This window comes from Vulpes lagopus, chromosome 11 (assembly GCF_018345385.1).
Source record: "Vulpes lagopus strain Blue_001 chromosome 11, ASM1834538v1, whole genome shotgun sequence".
NCBI classification, from domain to species: domain Eukaryota; kingdom Metazoa; phylum Chordata; class Mammalia; order Carnivora; family Canidae; genus Vulpes; species Vulpes lagopus.
The window spans coordinates 76,953,313-76,978,416 of NC_054834.1; the positions used below are offsets into that span (position 1 = coordinate 76,953,313).

General features: G+C 38.4%; 1 protein-coding gene and 1 long non-coding RNA gene across 3 annotated transcripts in view; one reads left to right on the forward strand and one right to left on the reverse strand.

Moving 5' to 3' along the window:
- RTN3 (reticulon 3) overlaps positions 1-22,471 on the reverse strand; it is a 62,970-nt gene extending 40,499 nt beyond the window's left edge. Inside the window, exons 1-2 of one of the 2 annotated variants that reach the window (XM_041773459.1) lie at positions 22,006-22,471; positions 9,043-9,099 (exon numbers count right to left, since the gene is read on the reverse strand). In XM_041773459.1, coding sequence (XP_041629393.1) covers positions 9,043-9,099; positions 22,006-22,144 — 196 coding nt within the window. In that variant the 5' untranslated portion in view covers positions 22,145-22,471. The remainder of the gene's footprint in view (positions 1-9,042; positions 9,100-22,005) is intronic. The other variant, XM_041773460.1, reaches the window with a different exon arrangement.
- LOC121501432 lies at positions 87-21,996 on the forward strand. The gene is made up of 3 exons (XR_005990602.1): positions 87-405; positions 14,978-15,017; positions 21,890-21,996. It is a non-coding gene; the product is annotated as an uncharacterized LOC121501432 (long non-coding RNA).
- Positions 22,472-25,104: the final 2,633 nt, after the last annotated feature.

Genomic DNA, 25,104 nt, shown 5'->3' on the forward strand with positions numbered 1-25,104 from the left:
GATCCCCCCAAGCCTAAAAATCAGACTAGAATTATTTTATTCTATACACAGGGAAGATTGGTCTCAGGTACAGATGGCCTCATTTTAAACTGGAGTATGAAATAGTTGGCTTGCTCCAGAATCTCTTGCACCAACTTGCCAGTTTAATCAACACTGAACTGTGTAAACTGGTGGGGTTTTGTTTGTTCTTTGGTTAAGAAGAGTTAACTCCAGAAATCCTTTTAAAACAGAAAATATTATTCTAAAAGTAACACATTAATTAAATGTTATTAATCATTAATACCACAGCAGTCAGCGATTTATCACATTGTTTCCCATCTTTCCAATCTAGCAAGTTTTTACTGAAGAAAAGATCAAAACAACCTTCCAAAGGATAAGTGCTGTTATCTCTGGAGTTAGAACAAGGTAGGTCTTAAATAAATAGTTCCAAATGAATGAATCAAAGATTCAGTTTGGTAGATGAGACCTAAGCAGGCTCAGGACAGCACTGCCTTGAGCGTGAATGAGTAACTGTGAATTTGTGAAAGAGAAAAACCTTTGGGATTACTTCTATTCAGCTTATATTCTTTTTCATGTGAGAAGTTGAATAATATGGGGGATCCCTAGGTGGCTCAGGAGTTTAGTGCCTGTCTTCGGCCCAAGGCATGATCCTGGAGTCCTGGGATTGAGTCCTGCATCAGGATTCCTGCATGAAGCCTGCTTCTCCCTCTGCCTGTGTCTCTGCCTCTCTCATTAATAAATAAATAAAATCTCAAAAAAAAAAAAAAAAAAAAGTTGAATAGAAGCAAAATTGTGACTTTATTCAAAATCATTTTAGAGGGATCCCTGGGTGGCGCAGCGGTTTAGCGCCTGCCTCTGGCCCAGGGCGCGATCCTGGAGACCCGGGATCGAATCCCACATCGGGCTCCCGGTGCATGGAGCCTGCTTCTCCCTCTGCCTGTGTCTCTGCCTCTCTCTCTCTCTCTCTCTCTCTCTCTCTCTGTGACTATCATAAATAAATAAAAAATTTTAAAAAATCACTTTAGAAAGCTTAAAAGAAATAAAAATTAAATATCCTACTGCAACAAATAAAATTCCACTATTACAAAATGTTTCCAAATGCCAGCTAAAGTTCCTCTATTTCAACATATCACTGAAATTTCATGTAATAGGACCTGACCTTTAGGATAGTTTAACTGTAATCTGGGCATTGGGGAAAAAGTCTTTATAAATTGAGGAAAAACAGTAACAGTCTGGTGGTACAAACTGTACTGTACTAGGGGGACAGAAAATATTTGAAGCTGTAATTCACATTTACTTCTAATGTAGTAAAAATGACTTGCATTTATCATTATATAGTATAATACAGTATCACTATATAGCACTCAACACCAGATTAAGGAGACAATGTAAATGAAGCTCAGCATTATAGATTAAAAGGTTCAAAACTGGGACGCCTGGGTGGCTCAGCGGTTAAGCATCAGACTTTGGCTCAGGGCATGATCCCAGAGTCCCGGAATGGAATCCCACATCAGGCTTCCTGCATTGAGCCTGCTTCTCCCTCTGCCTGTATGTCTCTGCCTCTACCTCTGTGTCTCTCATGAATAAACAAAATCTTAGGGGGAAAAAAAAAAACAACTACATTTTCAGTAGTTCATTTACAGGATACATTTAAATCGGAAATATTCCATAATCTGAGCTATGAACTATTACTGAACTTACTGGTTACTGTTTCTACCAGGAAACATTCAATGGATTAAATCTGGATTAAGGTAAAACTGTATGGGAACCCCTCCTTTCAAACACGAATGGAACTCTGACATGATCAAAACAGACTCCACCTTACAGGGAATGCTCAGCTTATGTATTTTATAGAGACTGAGATATCAGATGACTCAGATCAATCATCCTATAGACAAAAGGGGACAAAATGAATTAGTAATAATGCCACAAAAAAAGTAATAATGCCACAAATATCGAATGGCTATCATGTGCCAGACACTATCTTAGAAACTAGATTAAAAGCAGTGAACAAAAAAATCCCTGCATTTGTGGTGCTTACAGCACAGAGCAGGAGACAGACAATAAGCAAAATGATTAAGTAAAATGATGATGTGGTGGTGGTGGGCTTAAGAAATGATAAAGAAAGCAACCTACCCTGAATGCTAATAAAATAATGTGCACATTACTGGGGGGAGAAACATGGTGGAACTGTTCTAACATGCTTTATCAGGGCACGAACTTGTCAGTTTTCCAAGCCTTGTTTCTCTCCTATTTCCTTGAACTCTTAATACTCCAAAAGTTTCAAGTTAGGTATATAGTATCTGAAGTAAAGCTAGAAGATTAATACCAGCAAGTCCTGCAATTAAATAAAACCTCTAGGGATCTGTGGGGATGGCTCAGCAGTTTGGTGCCTGCTTTCCGCTCAGGGCCTGATCCTGGATTCCCAGGATTGAGTCCCGCGTCGGGCTCGCTGCAGGGAGGCTGCTTCTCCCTCTGCCTGTATCTCTGCCTCTCTCTCTGTGTCTCTCTCATGAATGAATAAATAAAATCTTTAATAAATAAACCTCTAACATTCTTTAATTAAGATTCTTTAATGTGATGTCACCACTATGCACAGAAAAATAACTTTAATTAGCTTCCCATACAGTTTTACCTTAATCCAATAGACAATATATAGTGCTTTCTGAGGGGCTAGCCTAGGGGCCAACAGATCTCAATATTGCATTAATTCCTGAGACCGTGGGATATAGGAGGTGCTAGCTCTCACCACTGTCAATCCAGCTTTCCCACATGTAGCAAAATATGTCAGCATCTTCATCTGTGCTTCAATTTTAATTATCATGTTTAGAATTTCAGCAAATGAAAAGAAGTTTCTTTGGCTAGATGAAACCCTAACAAAGTTGGACAGAGCTGACTTGTACCAAGACAATGAAAAAAACTGGGCTGGAAGTAAAGAGTTTATAAAAGCATGAAAACATTAAATAGAACGAGATCAGAATCTACTAAGCCTTTTTTAGAAGAGCTCCCATAAGCAAAGACTATTCCAATTAGTGAGTATGGCTCTTAATAGTCACTGGTGTTGTCCAAGTTTGCAAAACAGCAGAAGACGCCAGGAGTTTGAAGGCTGTTAGTTTCTAAAATACTATACACTAAAAAAAAAAAAAACCAAAAAAAAAAAAAACAAAACAAAAAACCTAACACTGTAAAACTTCCTGATAGAGTAACTTTAGATCATCTTACACCTCAGAAAATGTCCATTCTCTTTCCTCTTTCAAAAGATCCAAAACTTCACATATACTACAAGGAGACTTTCAACATTACTCAAAACCAGTAAAAAATTCCCTCATTATGAATATTTTCTAATTTAGTTATTTACTGTAATAGGATTTAATGTGCATATTCATTTTCAAGAATTCTAATTACTTAAAAATAGGGCATAGCTCTATTACCAAAAGGGTTATACACCTCATAGGTTTGTTAAAAAGGGAATTATATATGGTAAGAGGAGAAAAATTTCATAACCCCATAATAATCATGAGAACATTCCCAAATTTATCCACTACTGAGCTCCTTGCTTACCCATATCTTCCTAAAGTACTTAGAAGTTTTCACTTAAATGTACTATCCAAAATTAGACTAGAAAATTAAGTTGGTAGTTGTAGTGTAAATTTCTAGACTGTTCCCAGACCAAAAATTTATGTTAAAAGATGCAAAATCATCTTTAAGTGTGATCATACTTACTAATAACCATGTGGCCTCGGCAAGCTGGTTTATCCCATCTAAAAAATAGTCATACTTGTACATCAAACTTGAGAATTGCCGTGAGGATTAAATGAGCTAATACGTGAAAAGTGCTTATAATACTACCTGGCACTTAGTAAATCCTCCATAAATATCCCCAGACACCACATTCTCAAAAAAAAAAAGAAAAAAAAAAACCTGACATTCAGACTCCAGATCATGTTTTTTTTTTTTTTTTGATAAGGAGAGTATATAACACAAATTCTCCTTCAGAATTTTAGACACTTTCCCTCCTACCATTCTCAAATAAAAGAAAGTAATTTAAAGAGCTTTTATCTATTTCAAAAATTTGGGTGATGCAACTTCTGAATCAATTACTACAAAACAAATGCCTATGGCATTCCAAAAATCATGCTGGGTTCTTTGTAGGTAAAAACATTTAAGACAGCCCAAAAAATTCAAAGCCAGTGTTGAAAGAAAAAAGAACTTTTTCCTGAAAAAATGTTTCATTTTACCACCATCAAGGTCAAAGTGTATTTTAGTTCAACATACCAGTAGCTGAACAATCAACAAACAACCTGGCACAAAAGCAGTCTTGGATGCCAACTTTTACACTCCCTTTCAAACTTTAGAACTACTAGTACTTCATGTATTACCTCTGCCTTCCTGACACAGATGCAATCTGCATTAAAGTTTCCTAGGTAATGAACCTGATCTAAAAACTAGAGCTTTACTACACGTTAGAAATCTAATCCTGTAGAAATCCCACAGACGGGCCTGATGCTTTTCACTCTTATTCTTGCCCCTGGACGGTCCTTGTCCAGAAGCACAGCTTAAAGGTTAGTAGGGTATGGGTGGTCTTTTGTGCCTGCTTTAAATACTTCTACTGACCAATATTAAAGTACAGTAACTCGAATTTTTGATTGGAGTAAGGCAAAAGCTCCATTTGACTGGATAGTGGGAATTCAGGTAGAATTTTCCTCTTCTATGTCCACAGTATTTTATCTCACAGGACAAGGTGGGGAATTAACAATGATATGATGAAAAATCAACTTCCAAGTGAATATTGTGTTCACATAAAGTAAATGCACTCAAATTAAAAAAAACCTCTTCACATATTGCTTTTACTCTGTTCTTCAAAATAGCTTCTCTTTACTTTCTTATTCCTCAAACTGCCTTTTCAAAAAAGATAGCATTTTTATTCAGGTGTTGGTAACTTAATTACTGAAAACAACGTAATCCAAAAACAAGTAAACAATAACGAATGTTATATTCTATTATCAGAGTTCTTCCTAAAAAGTGTGAATAGCTTAGAATTTTGTTACAGTTACCCTTTGGTGACTTTCCCCCTCCTAAGAATTCAGTACTTTTAATTAAAATTCAGTATTTTTAATTAAAGGATAGCTGTATCATGGAAAAACCATACACATCAGCGAAGAAATACTATGCATATTCATACAAAGGAGGCTCGAAATATTCAGGTATAGGTTTTCCTACACTTGAATTTTCTCATGTTCACAAAACAGGAAGGAAAGACAAATTTTCGTGCAAAACAGTATCAGCAATTTCCAGCCACAGCATCAAAATAGGAAGTTAGCCAGCGGACACTTTGCAGCCAAGCTAGATCCTAAACAAAAAGTCTCTTCTGTACAAAGAAAAATGTTTTGCTTTTGTTAAAAAAAAAGGCTGTAACTGGCTAATTTTTTCCCTTAAATGCTTGCCCCAAAGTTCAGTGTTTAACTTCCTATTCCAGATGCCTACTGCATTACTCAAATTGAATGCAAATGTTGGTTACTGCAAATGTGCTTCCAGTTCTTCAGGTTCCTCTCTTTCCCATCTTATTTTCACCTACTTTTCTTCCATGTTTTCTAAAAAGAATCAGAGTATTTTTCAGCCTCCATCCTTATCAAAGGTTTCAGAAGTAGAAATCAAATTTGAGTTTGAGTTTGATTTTGTGCTGATGGAGGGAGCACAGTCCCCCAATAATACTAAATTACATCACTAACAGCAATATGCTTAAAATAGTAATTTCTGCCTCTTTCTCTACTCTCATGATTATAACATTAACCTCAAAATGACATCTCTAAAAATATCTGCAAACCCTAAAATACGACTAATATACTTTATCATCTTTACCACAGGCAGTGTTTATGAGCATGGACTTTGGAGTTCTACATGTGTCACTTAGTCACTCTGTGATCTTGAGCAAGTTATTGCACCATTTAAAATCCCAGTGTCAAAAAGAAATAAAAAAATAAAATAAATAAAATAAAATCCCAGTGTCCTGAACTGGTAATTCAGCTAGTACCCTTCCTCCATAAAACCGGCTGTGCAGATTAAACAATTCACATGAAGTATTGAACACGGTAAAAGCTCAATAAAAATGAGTCACATCCTACATCTATACCTCTTAATATCTTTCTTTTACATTACAGGGAAAGACCATAAAATTTATTCCCCTATTTTGAAACACTCAGGGATTAGGATGAAATTAACTTCTGCTTAATAAGAAAAAAGGAATCAATAAGACTACAAAGGACCTACTGAGGAATACAACTTATTCAAGAAGAAATTGATTATTCTATTGTCATTACAAATGTATTTAATAGCTGTAAAAAAGCTTGCTTTACTAGATTAAAAAACTATCTACTTCAAAGTAGTACAATTTAATAAACATTACATAATTTTCTTCTGAAAAATTTAATTGCCCTTCCTTTATTCAGTCCAAATTAATGGCAGCTTTTTGTACATGCATTTCCCTGAAGGCCAATGAGAACTATTTCAGGACTGAAGAGGTCATTCTTAAATATGAAAACGTTCTATTTAATAATTGCTACATATTACTTATTATGGTTTAGATATATATAAGTAAGGCATAACTCTCAAGGCTAAAGTAATGGCTAAGGGTTATGGAAGCCAGAGACAGATTAGTTGGGTTAATGCCAGTGATGGACTCAAGGTTCCTCTTGGTGGCAGCAGTCATTAAAAAAGCCTTACACTGGGCAGACTGGTCCCAGCTATTCTCCCCAGGAGTCTTAATCAAGTGAAACAAGGACACCAACATCCTCTTCCTTATTTTTATGAGGCATACTAAAAGCTGGCCCTCCTTGGCTCTTCTAGAATACACTAAATCACTTGCCAAGGTGTCTCCTCAAACAACAGGCTGATCTCTAGAACTGCTAATGAAGTAAAGCACCAACTAGGTTACTTTTACATTGTGTTTTTTTGCAGGATAAAAATGTTAGTAATAACAGAGGCTAGACTGGAGCACCTTCAGGGATATAGCTTTTTTAACTACCCTTTTTTTTTTTCTTAAGATTTTATTTATTCATTCGTGAGAGACACAGAGAGAGAGAGGCAGAGACACAGGCAGAAGCAGGCTCCATGCAGGGAGCCCGATGTGGGACTCAATCCCAGGACTCCAGGATCACCACCTGGGCCGAAGGCAGATGTGCTCAACTGCTGAGCCACCGACATCCCTAACTGCCTCTTTATAATAATACCCTTTAAACAATTACATTTTCTTGAATCTGCACTGGTCAAAGTATCTTTTTATAAGCAAAGAGGAAAAATGGCAAATCTATTTTCTTTCACAAACTCTCATACTCACACTGTGACACTGAAGCCTACTTAAAACATTAGTTTTTAATTAGCAAAATCCTTTTCGTTTACCTCTATTCTACTTGAGTATATGCGTAATTTTTCCTAACAGGAATTAAAATAAGTTTTTAAGCTATGACAGTTATGTTGTCAACGTTCCATACGTTAGGTATGTTGTACCTAGCCTGCACTATTTAGGATATCAATGATCCCCTTTCTGTATTAAAATAGTGGCTAAAAGTTATAACCATGAAGAATGTATTTTAAAAGATCTGAAATAGGGGCACCTGGGTGGCTCAGTGGTTGAACATCTGTCTTTGGATCAGGTTGTGATCCTGGGATCGAGTCGTGCATCGGACTCCCCAAAGGGAGCCTGCTTCTCCCTCTGCCTGTGTCTCTGCCTCTCTCTGTGTCTCTCATGAATAAATAAATAAAATCTTTAAAAAAAATCTGAAATACTTACAATAGAGAAAATGTAATGATTTGTTCCATCTACAGTATGCTATTTTCACCAGAGTGGAACACATGTAATACCTACTGGCTTAAATTATTAAATTTCTCATATGGAAAAAAAAATCCCGCAAATTAATCTGGTTGGGTTTCAGATGTCAAGTCACTTTGTAGATCTGAATTATTTTCTAATATTCACAAAATGCCTATCTTTTAATGTAAACACTTAATTTAAAAGTTCTTGATTTGACCCACAAAATCACACAATGACAACATTACAAAGGGACTGGGGGACCTGATATTATGACTAATTTAAAAGCAACAAATTATCATGTTTCATAAGAAATAGACTACCTTCACTTTATCCCACTATGTTTTTATTCTTATAAAGTCAAAAAGTCTTCCTATCAAACCAGCAACAAGACTCTGCATCTAGAGAATTCCACCTGGGACAATAATCTGTTTGTACAGGGCTTCTCAGACCTATCTAGTGACTTTAATTACCTTTTTTTAAAATAAGGGTTTTCCACTGACCTACATTTTAGGTCGAGTACAAATGAAACTGTACTTTATTATTAGTGCAACTCAACAGAGCACACAGTGCTCTCTCTTGCAGATTCTTGGTACTGTTACCCCCACAAACAAATAGCTATCACACTTGATTCCCTTCTTCACTGGCTGGCAGATTAAACAAACAAACAATCCCAGAAAGCTACAGCTTAATCTCTAGGAAAAAAGAGATTGCTTGCCAAAAAGTTAACTGATTTATTCAGTGTTCCTAGGCAGTTTGGAACTAGCCTAGATCTTGGTACAAATCTCAGGTAAGTTCACACACTAAAGCATTCTAGCTAAATTGGTATATTATTTCAGTGGAAGCACACTTTTATACTGTTTTTCCAAACCTACTACCTCCCCAAACCAGTTATGTAACTGAAATCTATATATTAAATGCATCCTGCAGTGGGCTGTTTTATGAGCCACAATTCTGTCTGCTCTAAATGCTGTGGGTGAGTTTATAATTTTTAAGAATTGCTCCAAACTGCACCTAAAGCTTATGTACTGTTAAAGGGTCCACCTATCTAGCCTCATCCTGTTTTATTAACCTTTAAAGAAAATCAAGTGCAAATTGCTAAATATGAAGGACTGGCTTATAGTTTTTATTTCAAGGGATTTGGGGGCAATAGAAAACTTGTGCCTCATATCCCCAGTTACAGCCTCTTTCTCAACATTTTTCTTTTATTAATGCACACAAAAAAATGACAGACTTGCCTTGCGAGGTCGAAAATAGAGATACAGGCTGAGAGGAAGAGGAAGAAACAAAGGAATCTGAAAGAAAATATACAGCGTGAGAATTTGACAACCTCACACAGGAATTTTAATTTTAACTCTCCTTTTTATTTGGCCAAGCAGCATAATTTCATTGGGTTTAATTAAGCAAGAGGGGAAAACCCAAATCTTTATTTCCATTTACTGTTTTCACTCACCTGGAGGCAAACCTTATTTTCAAGATGCAATTCTAAAAAGTTAATCAATTCAATTTCTTTGATCAAATATTCTCACCTTCAAAGAAAAAGAGGAACCTCTAGCATTTTTAAACAAGTATAACCTCAAAAAAGATGATACTCCCTTACAACGTTCTGTGGCAAAGAAAAAATAGGTAGCTGAGCACACTAACTGAGAGTTAGTCACTAGTATGAACATTTATTTACTTGGCAAATATGCGAAATTGATCCCGAGTACTTTAAAAAAAAATCACAAATAATCTACTTAGGAAAATAGGACTATATAAGAAATCTTCTACCTTCTAAAATTACATTCCTCTAAATTTGGCAACATTTGTCAAACTTGTATGTACTGTCCCCATCAATAAGCTACTCTTTTAATTTGGCCAGTTATGCCTAGAGGAATTTAACCTACAATATTAGCATCGATTATAAACACCTGTATATGAGGATATTCCTAAGAATGCTTGTTATAAAAATTAGGAATACTCTAAGTGACCATCAGTAGGAGACTAAATAGTTACATCCAAACAATGGAGTACTTGCTGCTATGAAAAAGATACAGCTATGGATGTTGATATACATGATAAATTAAAAAAGCAAAATGCAGAAGTATATACATGTGTCTCCCTCATTACCAGCAAAAGAAACTCATGAGGTCTGAGGTGGGGGAAGATTTGCTTTTCAGTACAACCTTTGGCCCTTGGGAAAAATATACAAACCAAGAATATAAATTACCCTCTCACTAAAAATGGAAAAAATCAATAAAACTAGCATGTGAAAAGCAGTCCCCCTCCCCAAAAAAGTGCCCCTAAATATACTGGCCTTTACTTAATTCCTTTTTTCCTTGCAAGTATAAAAATGTTTTCACAAATATTAGAAATACACTTAAAATGGGGAGATTGCTTTAAAAGACAGGCTCTAGCTTGTATCGATAAGCATGAATTTATTTAGTCAATAAATATGGAGGACAGTAACAGGAAAAGAAAGTTTAGTGGATTACAGGCAGTAATTCAATAAGCACCAGAGACTTAAAATTCACTGCTTTTTACTGATCTTAAGATGATTTATTTACCACAATAAATGAAAAACCATTCTTTTTGATTAATTTTTTGTTTTGTTTAGTAATCTCTACCCTTCTTCATGGGGCTCAAACTCTCCACCCTGAGATCAAGAGTTACACATCTCAATTGGGCCAGCCAGATGCCCCATCTCCCTTCCTTTTTTGAAGCAAGCATTTCTGTTTCTTTAATGTTTCAGATGGGTTCATCTCTACACATGCATTAACCTTCAACAATAAATCTCTGCCAAATGACGAGTTTACATCTGAATAAACCTGAAAAACCAAATGCTAAGTTCAGCCCAAAGCCAAAAAAGATACTATGAACTTGCCTATCCACCTACACCTAACACCCCCTCTTAATGGAAAATTTCCAAATACAAATTCTTATAGGTAGCATCTATTCTGATATAACACACAGATAACCCGTAACAGTTTGCAACCCGTAACAGTTTGCAACAATATTACATAATATCTCCTAACTTACATAACCACAGCTTATTCATATTCCATATGCATGCCACAGGTAACTAAGCTCAAGAATGGTGATCTTAATTCTCAAATGCTATTAATTAAATTAAACATTGTCATTAAGTAATAACAGTAATTTTTAGCTAGGTCCAGGCACTGGATTAGCACTGCAACACAGAGATGACAACTATGCCTACAAGTAACTGAAAGAAAAATACAAACCAGTAAAGCTGCATGAGTTGTGGGAATGAGACAGAGGTAATCAGTAGGATACATTGTAGAAGAGATGGTAAACTTAGCCATACTGGTCTTCAGGTGACCGAGGAAGGCGTTCTGGAGAAAAGGAACAACTTGCCATATTCTATATGGTTTTAAAAGTCACGTAATGAAATTTGGATCATATCCTATATGCAATGAGGAAACACTGAAAATTTTACTGTAAGGGAGTGACAATATCATGTGTGTTTTAAAAATACGTCAGCAGGTAGAACACAAACTTAATTGAAAACTACTGCATAATCTTGGCATTAATTTTTTATTTATTTAGTAAACCTAGTAAAGGTCTATTAGACACTGGTTAAATAAGTTTTGATATACTGTTCATTAAAAATTGTACTGTATATAGGAATTCACTGACATTAAAAGATGCCGATAGCACACTGAATAAAAAAGAACACCATAAAAGAAGTTTAAATAACGTGATCCCATTTTGGTAAAAAAAATACAAATTCAGGGGACACCTGGGGTGGCTCAGTGGTTGAGTGTCTGCCTTTGGTCCAGGGTGTGATCTCAGGGTCCTGGGATCCTCATCGGGCTCCCCACTGGGAGCCTGCCTCTCTGTCTCTCTCATGAATAAATAAAATCTTTAAAAAAAAAAAAGGGTTAACTTTGTACATTGAATGACATTTATAATTAACTTTGAAACATTTGTCTTTTTGTTAGTTTCTATAGATTATTAAAGCATCTAACAATACATAAGGAAAGGCAGTGTTTGAAATTTTATCTAAAATTAATATAATGAATATTGGAAATTCATCAGCTGTTTCAAACATCTCTCTCTAGCATTAAAAGATTTTTGTCACAGGGCACCTGGGTGGCTTAGTCAAGGATCTATCTGCCTTTGGTTTTATTTTTTTTTTTTTAAGATTTTATTTATTTATTCATGAGAGACACACAGAGAGGCAGGTAGAGACTGCCTCTAGAGGTAGAGACACAGGCAGAGGGAGAAGCAGGCTCCATTCAGGAAGCCTGACATGGGACTCGATCCTGGGTCTCCAGAATCACACCTTGGGCTGAAGGCGGCGCTAAACCGCTGAGCCACCCAGGCTGCCCCCTGCCTTTGGTTTAGATCATGATCCTGGGGTCCTGGGATTGAGCCCTGAGTATCTGCTCAGCAAGCAGCCTGCTTCTCTCTCCCCGGCCCCTCCTCCCCTTGTGTGTACATACTCTCTAATGTTGGCTTGCTCTCTTTCCACTCCTCCCCAATAAATCTAAAAGATTTTTGTCACTTACAATTTCCCTTTTGCCTATAAAGCTAGGCTCCCTGAAAAGGGTCTTTCTACTCTTTCTCAGGACTACAATTCCTGATGGCAATTCTTATCATTTCAGTAGAAGCTGCTAAACTGAGTCAATTAATGCCCCTCACCTATCAGAATTCCAGGGACAGGCAGACCAATTATTTCCCCAAACTTTATGGCACTTCCCCCCCTTATATTTTTGTTAGGACCTCTATTACTGAATAGAAGTAGTGAAAGTGGACTCCTTGCCTTTCCCAAAGCAATTTTGATTTCAAGATTATGGTTTTCTTTAAAAAACAAAGAAACTTTTTATTTTAGAATAATTTTAGATTTACAGAAAAGGTCCAAAGGCAGTAGAATGTTGCTTTATATCCAGCACTCAGTTTCTCCCATTGTTAACAAGTTACATTAATATGGTGGTATATTTGTCACAACTAATGAACACTGATACTACTAATAAGTGAACCTCATACTTCATTCAGATTTCATTACTTCTTCCCTAATGCCTCTTTTCTGTTCCAGAATCCCATTCAGAATACTAGATCATGCTTTGTCTAGTATTCATGATCCTGTCTCTTTAGCCTCTTTTGGACTATGACCATTTTTCAGATTTTCCTTGCTTTTAATGATCTTGATAGTTTTGGGGTTAGATATTTTGCAGAATATCCCTCAATTTGAGTTTGTCTCATGGTTAGAATGGAGTTTTGGAGAAGATTACCACTTAGGTGAAGGGCCATCCTTGTCATAACGTATCAAGGGTACATGCTATCAATATGACTTAACACTGAAAATGTTAACCTTGATCCTCTGGCTGAGATAGTTTGCCTGGTTTCTCCATGTAGTACTTCTCCCCCATTCTTCCGCACTGTACTCTCTGGAAGCAAGTCATTAAGCACTTGCCACTGTAACTCTTCTGTTAGCACCCTAAAAGAGTTGGAAGATTTTCTTTGTACATTTAGGGAGTAAATGTATATGCAATCCAAGAGAAAGAACAAGCAGAATGCTTGTTGTAAAAGAAACACAATTAGAAGTCTAACAGAAAGAAATAAAATGGACTGTGTAAATAGGAAATTGGTTACAAACACTTTAATGACCCAACTAAAACACCACACTTACTTTTAGAAATGTCTTACCCTTATCCAAATACTGTTCAAGATCAATGTACTGAATCAAAACGTCAGATTTTGTTAGGAATAAAATGGAAATTAGACTTAACATATTTAAAAATCCTAACACATTAGACTAGCCTACCACTGAGTCCTTATTGGAAATGGAGTGTCTTTATAACACACCAAATTCAGGAGATTATAACACACCTAATTCAGGAGATTATAAAATGAAACCTTTCTGGATTAAAGCCACTAGTGGAAAATAGCATGAATCCAGAAGTAGAGTAGTAAAAGGAACCAATCTTAAACATAAAATATATTTACTACAGATACAGTTTTATGGGCTTACATAGAAACTCTCTTCTCCGTACCTACATGGATATGTCAATTTCCATAAAGGTAAGTTTTTGCAAAACTCTTAATTCAATTTTCAAAAACCAAACATTCTTTTTTTTTTTTAAGTTTTTATTTATTTGATACACAGAGAGAATGTACAAGCAGGGGGAGCAGGACAGGGAGTTGCAGGCTCCCTGCTAAACAAGGATCCCGATGCAGAGTTCAATCCCAGGACATGACATGAGCCAAAGGCAGGGGCTTAACCAACTGAGCCACTCAAAACCAAACATTCTTAATCTGTAGTTTATGAACAATTTCATAGTAGTTCATGAACTATGAACCTCGTGAAAGCCTATGTAGTATTTTGTATAAAAACATGTATGCTTGTTTTTCTGGGACTAGAATTTCTCTGTTTATTCCATAAATACTTATTGAACACCTATTATGAACCAAGGACTAGTTTTAGTTGCTGAACAAAAATGATTAGTTGCTCATTCAAAAATATCTGAAGGCACGCTTTGCATTAGGTCCTGCTCAGACATTACAAACAGAGCAGTGAATAAAACAGCAAAAACTTCTACGCTGGTGGAACCTTTATCTAATGTGGAAGATGGACAATAAACAAAGTCAGAGGGATCCCTGGGTGGCGCAGCGGTTTGGCGCCTGCCTTTGGCCCCGGGCGCGATCCTGGAGACCTGGGATCGAATCCCACATCAGGTTCCCAGTGCATGGTGCCTGCTTCTTCCTCCGCCTGTGTCTCTGCCTCTCTCTCTCTCTCTGTGACTATCATAAATAAAAAAATAAAAAAAAAAGTCAGATTATATACTATAAAATATGTAAATATCGGGAGATTATGACAGATAAGAAAAATAAAGCAAAGAAGGCCTAGAAGGTGTTTTTTCTTGTGCAATTTAGATAAGGAAGTCAAAGACCTAACAAAGCTGAGGGAGAAAAAGCTGTGAAGATATACAGGGAAGAGCATTCTAAACAGAGAAAACAACAAATAAGACTCTGAGGTACAGAAGTATTCCTGGTGTGAAGAATAGCAAGGGAGCCAGTGAAGCTAAAGCTGGGTAAGATGGAGGTTAAGGCCAGATATCATAAGGCTTCAAAAGCCCTCTATGGACTTTGGCGATTCTGATGATTGTGATCGGAAGCTACTAGAACATTTGTCCATAAGTGACAAGATATCACTTACATTTTTCACAGGTTTACATCAGCTGTGCTTTGGAAAACACACTGAAAAGAGGTAAGGGGGCAGCCTGGGTGGCTCTGCCTTCAGCCCAGGGTGTGATCCTGAAGACCTGGAATCGAGTCCCACATCTGGCTCCCTGCATGGAGCCTGCTTCTCCCTCTGCCTGTGCCTCTGTGTGTGTGTGTGTGTGTGTGTGTGTGTGTGTCTCATGAATGAATAAATAAATACAATCTTTAAAAAAAAAAAAGAGCTATGGGATAAAGTTTGAAGACCAGTTAGCAGGCAAGTGCAATAATCTAGGAGAAATATGATAGCAGCCTGGGCCAAGGAGATAACAATGGAGGTTGGGAAAATTGGTTAGATACTGGATAAATACAGAATCAATAGGATTTGCTGATATTTTTTAAAAAGATTTAAAAAAAGATTTTATTTATTTATTCATGAGAGACACAGAGAAAGAGAGGCTGAGACACAGGCAGAGGGAGAAGCAGGCTCCATGCAGGGAGCCTGCTTTTGTTGGACTCGATCCTGGCCTTCCAGGACCATACCCCGGGGCTGAAAGCGGTGCTAAACCGCTGGGCCACTGGGCAGCTGATTGTTTTATGAAGGAAAGAGAAGAGTCAAGAGTGACTCCAAGCTTTTTGATTTGGGCAAAAGATGGATGAATGATTGTTTACTAAGATGTAAACAACTGAGAAGAATAGATTTATAAAAGGAAAAATCAGGAGTAGACACAGTAAGTTTGAGATGCCCATTAGACATGAAGACCAATGATAAAGATTTGGAAGTCACCAATTTATAGATAGTATTTCAAACCATAAGATGGGTATCATAAATGAAACCAATGCAAAGAGAAAAGTTCTGAGAAGTGAGTCCTGGAGTACTCTAAACTTTAGTTGGGGAGGCAAAAAAAAGTTAGCAATATGAAATCCCAGTAATAAGGAAATCCACAGAGTCAGAAAGAGTAGTGGTTGCTAAGGAGGGAGGAATGGAGAGTGATTGCCACATGTAAAATTTCTTTTGGGGGTGATGAAAATGTTCTTGAACTAGGCAATGGTGATGGTTGCACAACCTTCTATATATACAAAAAAAAAAACCACTTTAAAATGGTGCTTCTTAAATGAATTGTATCTTAAATTAAAAAAAAAAAAAGAACTAGCAAAGGACACAGTAGGAGCAGCCAATGAAAGTATGTGGTGTGGTGAGAGACAAATAAATAAGAAAGGTACTTCAGGAAGAAAGCAAGTGATCAATTTTACCAGAAGCTGCTGATAAGCCTTTAAGAGGAGGACTGAGAAGTAATTACTGGATTTAACAATGGGGAAAATAACTAGTGAACATGACAAGAAAAGTTTCTGTAGAAAAGCAGAGCAAAAAGTCACCTGGCTTAGGAATCACCAGAAGTTAAAGTATTTAAGTTCAATCAGTAACCAAAGTAAAGAGGATGATTGAATGATTTTCATCACATGTTGTTTCAAATTTTAAAGACAGGCAGTGTGTATATTTGAAAGAGAACTGAATCGGGCCCTTACTCCCTTAGTTTTATTTACCCTCAACGTTACAGCACAAACCTTTAGGCATGTCACTTAATCTGAGCCTGATTCCTCATCTGTAAAATGAGGCTTTATATCATTACCTACATCACAGATATACATAACACAAGTCTTTCTCCTACTGAATATAGCCTCTAGAGAGCTAGATGATCTGTTTTGTTTGTCTTCCAAAGAGCTTTACTGTATGTTAAATTATAAGATAAAAATATTTCTGCCTCCTATGTAAAATGAGAACACTTCTTTCTCATGGTTAAAATGCTTTCAGGTAAAAGGACAAAAGGGCCTCTGTATCAGTTTTGCTTAAAAAGTTTTCCAAAATACCCTTCGACATATCCGCAAGGGCAAGCAGCCAATGAGGAATGTGTCAGAAAACTCGCACTTCCTCTCCTGGTTAGGTTATGACGATGTGATTACAGGGAGAAATAAAACAGTTCATTGGAGAGAACAGGAAGGTATATTTCTTTGAAATAATTTTAAAAAAAAATCATGAAAGTGGGCTACCTACTGACAATATCTCTAACACAAATCTTATACAGTATTTAAAGGGATTCTCTCTGAAATTGCAATATCACAGATTAAGAAGTCTCACATATGTCACAGATATGCAGTAAAAAACTGATTACAGCTAAAATTACTTGGTATACACAACTTTTCAAAACATCTGTAGCATACCCAATGACCAAAAATAATTCTAGAATTAACAGCTGTTCATATAAATGAACTGAATAAAAGGTAAGTCAGTTTCCTGGGCAACTTCTGAATGAGATAACTATACGAACATAACACCAAATTGATAAATATTATCTAAAAAGTTTTACAATGAAATTAATGTATTTTCGCAAGTTTATACAGTTTAGGAGGCAGTCATAATTTCATCATTAACAATAAAGTCGAACTCAAACTATAAGTACATAGAACAAATATGCAGTTATTCATTTATTTGGAGCTTTTATAATTCCACTTGAAATTACAAAATTCCAGGGTTACTACTAAAAAGAAGTGCTTTGCTATACAACAAATAACCTCAAACAAAACTGGAAACTTTAATTTTCCTTAAACTTCAATGACATATCACCAATTCCTTCACTACCAAAATTTCATTTACAAGTGTTTGAAACATGCATAGGATCAAACAGGTGAGTCCCCAGCAACCAAAACAAAAATGGTGAGTCCTTTATTAGGACAAATATATAATTTCCTTACCATAGAATACAATAAAAGCAATAATATTTATATTGTTTTCAGACCATCTCTAAAATCATAAAATTTAAAAACACTGATGCACTTACCAGCAATTAAATAATGCTCTAGAGCTTTCAATAGGGCTAAGGTATACCTGTTAAATGTATATGACTGGTTTGTTTGATCAGAGTGGTTAAATTATTTGTCAATGTGACTCTAAGAAAAAAAAGCATTAAAAGAAACCTTTTATTGCTCAGGAACAAAAACCATCCAAATCAACAGGCAAATGTAAACCATACTGACACGACTATTCTTGCTGCCTCTTGTACTCTTGCTTCCAGTGACAGAGGTTTCACAGTACATCATAACTGCACTTATGGTCGGAATGCTGCAGAAAATAGTTAAGCATATCCTTTTTATTTTTTTATTTTTTATTTTGCATATCCTTTTTAAAGCTTTATTTATTTAGTAATCTCTACACCCCACATGGTGCTTGAATTCACCACCTCAAGATCAAGACTCGCGTGCTGTTTCACTGAGTCAGCCTGGGCACCCAATACTTAATTAAGTACATTGGTGTCATGTCAACCTATTTACAAAGCACCCTGGCCGCCTCCCACTTCCTTTTTTTTAGGATTTTATTTATTTATTCATGAGAGACAGAGAGAGAGATGGAGACATAGGCAGAGGGAGAAGCAGGCTCCCTGCAGGGATCCCGATGTGGGACTCGATCCCAGGACCCCGGGATCTGACCTGAGCCACCCAGGTGCCCCAGATATAGAATACTTCTTTTTTTTTAATTGGAGTTCAGTTTGCCAACATATAGTATAACACCCAGTGCTCATCCCATCAAGTGCCCCCCTCAGTGCCCGTCACCCAGTCTCCCACTTCCTTTTTAACACCATAGCTGAATGAAAGGGCTGATAGCCTGAAGACATTAATGTGATAAGCTGAAACAGATTGACTTTTACAAAGAAGAAAGTCCTAAAAGCTCTTATTTCATTATGAAGATGACTATGATTTTTCTTGTAATTCAACTGCTATTTTGTATGTATGTGCAAAATTGTTTGTAACCTGCACACAGATGTATCAAATATTAGATATTTTTACTCAGGGAGATCCCTGGGTGGCTCAGCAGTTTAGTGCCTGCCTTCGGCCCAGGGCTTGATTCTGGAGACCCGGGATCGAGTCCCACATCGGGCTTCCTGCATGGAGCCTGCTTCTCCATCTGCCTGTGTCTCTGCCTCTTGTTTTCTCTGTGTCTCTCATGAATAAATAAATAAAATCTTAAAAAATTTACTCAGTAAGAGTCAGGATTTAAGGGCACAAAGCAATTTTGCCTAGGTCAAATTGCTGAGGCTCATGATAAGCACAGTCATATAATTATTAACCTTAACATAAGGTTAAGATGGAAAATACAAACTACAAACTCACATCTGATTGACATGATAGAACAAAGTGCAAAATGATGCCATAAAAACTACACAGGACAACTAAGTTTCACAAGTGAGGAAAATTAAGTATTTAAAGCAAAAACTGGGAAGCCCAGGTGGCTCAGTGGTTTAGCGCCGCCTTCAGCCCAGGGCATGATCCTGGAGACCTGGGATCGAGTCCCACGTCGAGCTCCCTGTGTGGAGCCTTCTTTTCCCTCTGCCTGTGTCTCTCTCATGAATAAATAAAATCTTAAAAAAAAAAAAAAAAAGCAAAAACTTTTTTTTTTTAATTGTCCAAGCTATTTTAATTTAATTTCCATGAACAGAGAAGAAATGTAGCTTTATTCTGGTATCACTATTTTTATACTACTAATAAATTTCAAATACTATAAAAACAGTAAACTTGTAAAGTTCAAACAGACATGTACCTATATTTGATGTCTGATAAAGGCAATTGTCCTCCTGAAAAGAACACTAAATATTTAACTCTCTTTTACCTTAATCTCAAATTTCTGCCTTTGAGATCTTTGATTTTCTTCAAAGGCAGAAATCTGGGAAGTCAATTTTGGCCCTAGACCTCCTTCTCCAAGCGTATTACACTGCTGGCTGCTCTACTACCTAAGCTAGTAGACCAGAGAGTGCGATTACTCATTCTCTATCCTGAGTAGAACTAATACTTTAAAAGCTGTTACTAGACAGGTCAAGAAAGACAAAATTTCTTCCTGCAGGACACCAAATGACTGCTTCTTTTGCTTTTTCAGTCTCTAAAAACCCAGAGGAATCTGGTGAAAAAATGTGAAGCTGAAGGTTGACATCAACACTTGTCGATTTTTTAAACAAGGTAGATTTTTACATGTTTTAAACAGGTTAAATTTTGGAATAACAAACTTCATCTTATTTTCATAGTGCAGAAACTTAATACATATCCTATGAGATATGGAGGAAGTATTCTGCAAGGAGGAAGAGCTTCTCCAATGTAATAATGACTACACACTGCAGTATCTTAAGCTAAACTTTTCAGTGACCTGACAGATGAGGTCCACCAAACTGTACTAATGCTTTTTAGATAATATTAATATACATCTACAATAGACAAGAATTTAAGACATAGTATCTATTTTGCAGGTAATCAAAATTTTAAATCAAGAGAATCAAAAGCTATGTACAAAAGGGCCAACCAACAACCAAACTGTAAGCAATGACAAATGATTAAATCCAAACCACCAAGTTGCTAAGTTATAGGGAAGCTGCTGTTCATCTGAACCTTTGCCCAGAACACAAAAATTTGGAGGAGAAATGCTGATGGTTTAAAGAGAACAAGTGTTCTAAATTTGCTGCCTCATTCCTTTATCACCACAGCTAATCTTGACCTTGCAGAAGCTTCCTTTGATACTGTTTCTACTTAATTGGCCAAAAACACTGGAAAATCCAACAGGGTACCAAAGCTCTTATGTGGAAATCCACTGTTCAAAAAAACCTAGAAAAAAGGGGTGTCTGGCTGGTTCAGTTGGTGGAGCATTCAATTCTTAATCTCAGGGTCTTGAGTTTGAGCCTCATGCTGAGTGTAGAGATTACTTAAAAAAAAAAAAAAAACACCCCAACACCTACAGAGTGTATCTAAAGAAAAAATCAGAAATTCAACGTTCTTTAGAACAGTCAACCTAAGATTCTGGCAAAGGAGACAGTAATGTATTTTAAAACCCCTCAAAATCTTTTAAGGTAACTAAATACAGAGCAAAATTATCTGTACTCTCCTGGGCTTATGACCCGCTTCTTTTGACAAAAAGGTTTTTTTCTTTTCTTCAAAGACTGAGTTCCTTTAAGAACTACCACCTGCTCATGGTGCATTTTTTTTTTCTCTCAAGAAGGCATCTGCACTGCAGATCTCCGCACGAGGGGAGCTTGAGCTTGCCAGCCAGCTCCCACCAGCAGGCAAATGCGTATACAATGGAAACTAAAAGCGGCCTGCAGCTTCCCTCCTAGTCTTTCAGAGATGGGAGAAGGGTTCAACCAGCTCCTGCTTTGTCTAATTTCTCTCCCCCTCCTCCCTTTCTGCGCTAAACACCCCCTTTTGTTACACTGCTATCAATAATAGCCTATAGAGCATGAAATCAAAACGTGTTGACGACTTGGCATGACTCTATTATCTTCCAGAATATAAGCAACTGATTGCCTGTCCCCACCCCCACGCCGCGCCAGTGAAGAGCAGGCTGTGTTGCAGATGCAGCCACGGATCCATCTTGTACCATCAGGGCTCCCTCCCAAATCTTCCCTGAGCTATTCTCATCACACCTCCTCTTACCTCGGAGCCTCAGAAAAGCGGGCATTTAGAGAGTCTAGCTACAAAAAACCTTACAAGCAGATGAAAACAGTATAGAAAACGGCTACAATGTTTCCATTAAACTTCCTGACCCTCCCTACGGGAAGCCAAAAAAAAATTTTTTTTGGGGGGGGGAGGGAAGACTACCATAAATTTATTATGTCTGCAAACCTGCAATGCAACCCTTTCACCATCAAAATCGTAACTAGTTCTTTCTCCGATAACCAACCTGCCCCAATCCTCTCAATCTCTCTAATCCTCCACTAAATCACCCGGGTTCAGCGGACAGCTCCCCCGAACTGGTGTTTTCCCCACCTGCCCCGCCTCGGCGTTAACGCCCACTCCCTAAAAATATATATTCCTCGCCCCCAACCTGTTAGCCTCGCACCCCGTTACTTCCTCACCGCCAGCACCATCTTACGCTCCCCTCCCCCTTAGCCCATTTTCCAGACGCTGGTTCCCGGGGACTGAAGCTTCCAGGAGGCGAGGGCAATTTGCCTTCCCCGACCCCCAAGCCATCCCCCCGAGGGCGGGGTTCCCCCGGCGCGCCTCACCCGCACACGAGGAGCCGCAGCTCTTCGCCCCCAGGGCGGGGCAGGCTCCAGGGCTCCCACCGCCGGGCGCCGAGGGTTCGGCCCCGGAGGACGAGGAGGAGACGGATGGGGACTGAGTGGCCGCCGACGGCTCCGCCATGGCTGCGCAAGCAAAGGTAGGAGAGGGGTAAGAGAGATATGGGGCGGGAGAGAGGGAGGGGAAAGAAAATAATCGGCCAGCTGGCTCTCGAAAGCCCCTTCTCTCCTCCTGCTCCGAGGACAGACTCCGACAGACTGACTGACTCAGCCGAGCGCTGCGAGGGCGGGAGCGCGAGCGCGCAGGCGCACAAAGGGCTCTCGGGCGGGCGGCGGTCGCGCCAAGGCGCCCAGCGACGCAGGGCGCAGGCGCAAGAACGGTCCCTCTGCGTTCCTGTGGGGAAGGTGGGGCAAAACTGGCTTCACGCGGCGTCCGCGCGAGAGGCCTGAGTGGGCTTCGCCCCTTAGGGAACCAGTCGCAAGGGGCGTGGCCAAGCACCAAGCTCCGCCCACCGATGCGGCCTAAGTGGGAGGGGCCCCCGCAGGTTAGCGTTTCTTCCTCTTTTGTGTATATTTTAGGGTTGGCGGATTTTGTGTTTTAACGATGTAAGTTTCCCTTGCTTCCTATAGCTGGGGTATGTCTTTCTCATAAATTCCAGAGCGGATGTCTTTTGTCTGATGCGTTCCTGCCTGTGATTCCAATGAAAAGTGAAAACCACAATGTGGATAGGCCCACTCTGCAAGGTGCTTTATGAATTTTTCTGGATGTGTCGTAATATCACCATGAGGCAGAGATGGTACTGTCTCCCATTTGGTAGGTGGAGCAGGATGCTATACAGAATGAAAAACTATTACTCATTCCAGTCACATTGCAATGCAGTCGCAGAACCTGCTTCATATTCTTGTTTCTGTTCCCAAGAGAGGTCCACTATGGGTCTTAAGGCTGGCCTTTCCTCCAAGTAGGTTACCAGGTAAAGAAGACACATGTTTTTTTAAAAGATTTATTATTTTTCTTTAGATTTTTATCCTTTTTTTTAAAAAAAGTATTTTATTTATTTATTCATGAGAGACAAAGAGAGAGGCAGAGACACAGGCAGAGGGAGAAGCAGGCTCCATGCAGGGAACCCCACGTGGGACTCAATCCTGGGTCTCCAGGATCATGCCCTCTGGCCCAAGGCAGCGCTAAACCGCTGAGCCACCCAGGCTGCCCAAAGAAGACATTTTTTAAAAAAGATTATTTATTTATTTATTCGTGAGAGACACAGAGAGAGGCAGAGACACACGCAGAGGTAGAAACAGGCTCCACGCAGGGAGCTGGATGTGGGACTCAATCCCTGAATCTGGATCACAGCCTGAGCCAAAGGGAGACGCCCAACCGCTGAGCCACCCAGGGGTCCCAAGAAGACATATTTTGTTTTTTTTTTTGTTTTTTTTAAAATAAATTAATTTTTATTGGTGTTCAATTTACCAACATACAGAATAACACCCAGTGCTCATCCCATCAAGTGTCCCCCTCAGTGCCCGTCACCCATTCCCCCCCACCCCCGCCCTCCTCCCCAAGAAGACATATTTTGAAGAAAAAATAATAAGTTAATAAGAAATAAGAGTTAATAAGAAAAAGAAGAACCAGGAGATAACATCCTGGCTGTGGTTATGGAGGAGGGTAAAATGAGGTATTTAAAATTGAGAATATGCCACAATATATACATAATTGAATTGTATTCACAGCCTAAATGGGGTCCTTAGCAAAAAACTTATTTGAAACCAAGTATCTAGCTTATACTGGACTTTGCTTACTTTTTTGTCTTCTCTTTGGTTGGACTATGAAATAGAAAGCCTTCTCCATACTACTTGGTTACAATATTTGAAATATGCATAATTCTCTTCAAAAGGGTACTGCAAAGTGGAAATGACAACAATCAAAACTGTAGGCCTTGTTATTGCTAAAGCAGCAATCGATGACCTGAAGGGCAATTGCAAGATCAGCAGATCCTATAGAGATACAGCCTCATGAAGGGAGAGATAGTGAGCCAGGCAGCAAACACAGAGAGAAAGCGATCTGACCAGTGGAAATCTTCTAGAACAGGAAGTGGACTACATCTGCCTTTGACAGTTTTTAAGGTCAGGTAGAGCTCAGATAGGAAAAAAACTGGCCATTGCAACACTCTGAATAAAAGGCACAGAAGATACTTCCCAAAATAACTTGGTGGCAAATATCTTACTCTGACACAGCATCAGTTGATAATGCAGCAATCTGTCTTTTAGATGACAAAGGGAAATACAGGCCAATCTGATAACAAGGCCAGTTATTTACCCATTCTTATACATACATAAACTTTAAAAATATATGTTGCTAAGAGCTGGATAAGGAGATGAATGATGCTGGCCCCTAGCCCTGACAGCGATGGCTAGGACCCGAAGACCTGGTTGAAAAGGAAACCTGGGGGGATCCCTGGGTGGCTCAGCAGTTTAGCGCCTGCCTTCGGCCCAGAGCGTGGTCCTGGAGTCCTGGGATCAAGTCCCGCTTCAGGCTCCCTGCATGGAGCCTGCTTCTGTCTCTGCCTCTCTCTCTCTCTCTCTCTCTCTCTCTCTGTGTGTGTGTGTGTGTCTCTCTCTGTGTCTCTCATGAATAAATAAGTTTTAAAAATCTTTAAAAAAAAAAAGGAAGCCTGCTTTCATGGTAACTAGAAGCAGAGAAAAGAAGCTAAAAATCAAGACACTGATGGTGTCTTGGTGGTCCTTTCATACTTTTAAGATTTCTTACATCAGAGGCATTTGTGCTAGGTCCAATTCCTGACCTGTGCCCTCTTGCTGTATCAGTAAACTTCCCTGAGACTCTTGCTTGAGATGTTATTTGTATATATGTTTATTGATCACCTGCTGAGTGAATGACACTATCCTGGGAAATTTAGAGGAATCCAAAAAATGTTTGTCCTATCATCAATGAGCCTACAAGGTAGTTGGGGCTTAAAATACACTCACATAAAAGTAAAACTAAATAGCGACCAGAACAGCTCCCAGCAACACAAAACTCTAGTGTTCTGCTTAGAAGGCAAGTGAATTGTACAATTTTAAAGGGAGAGG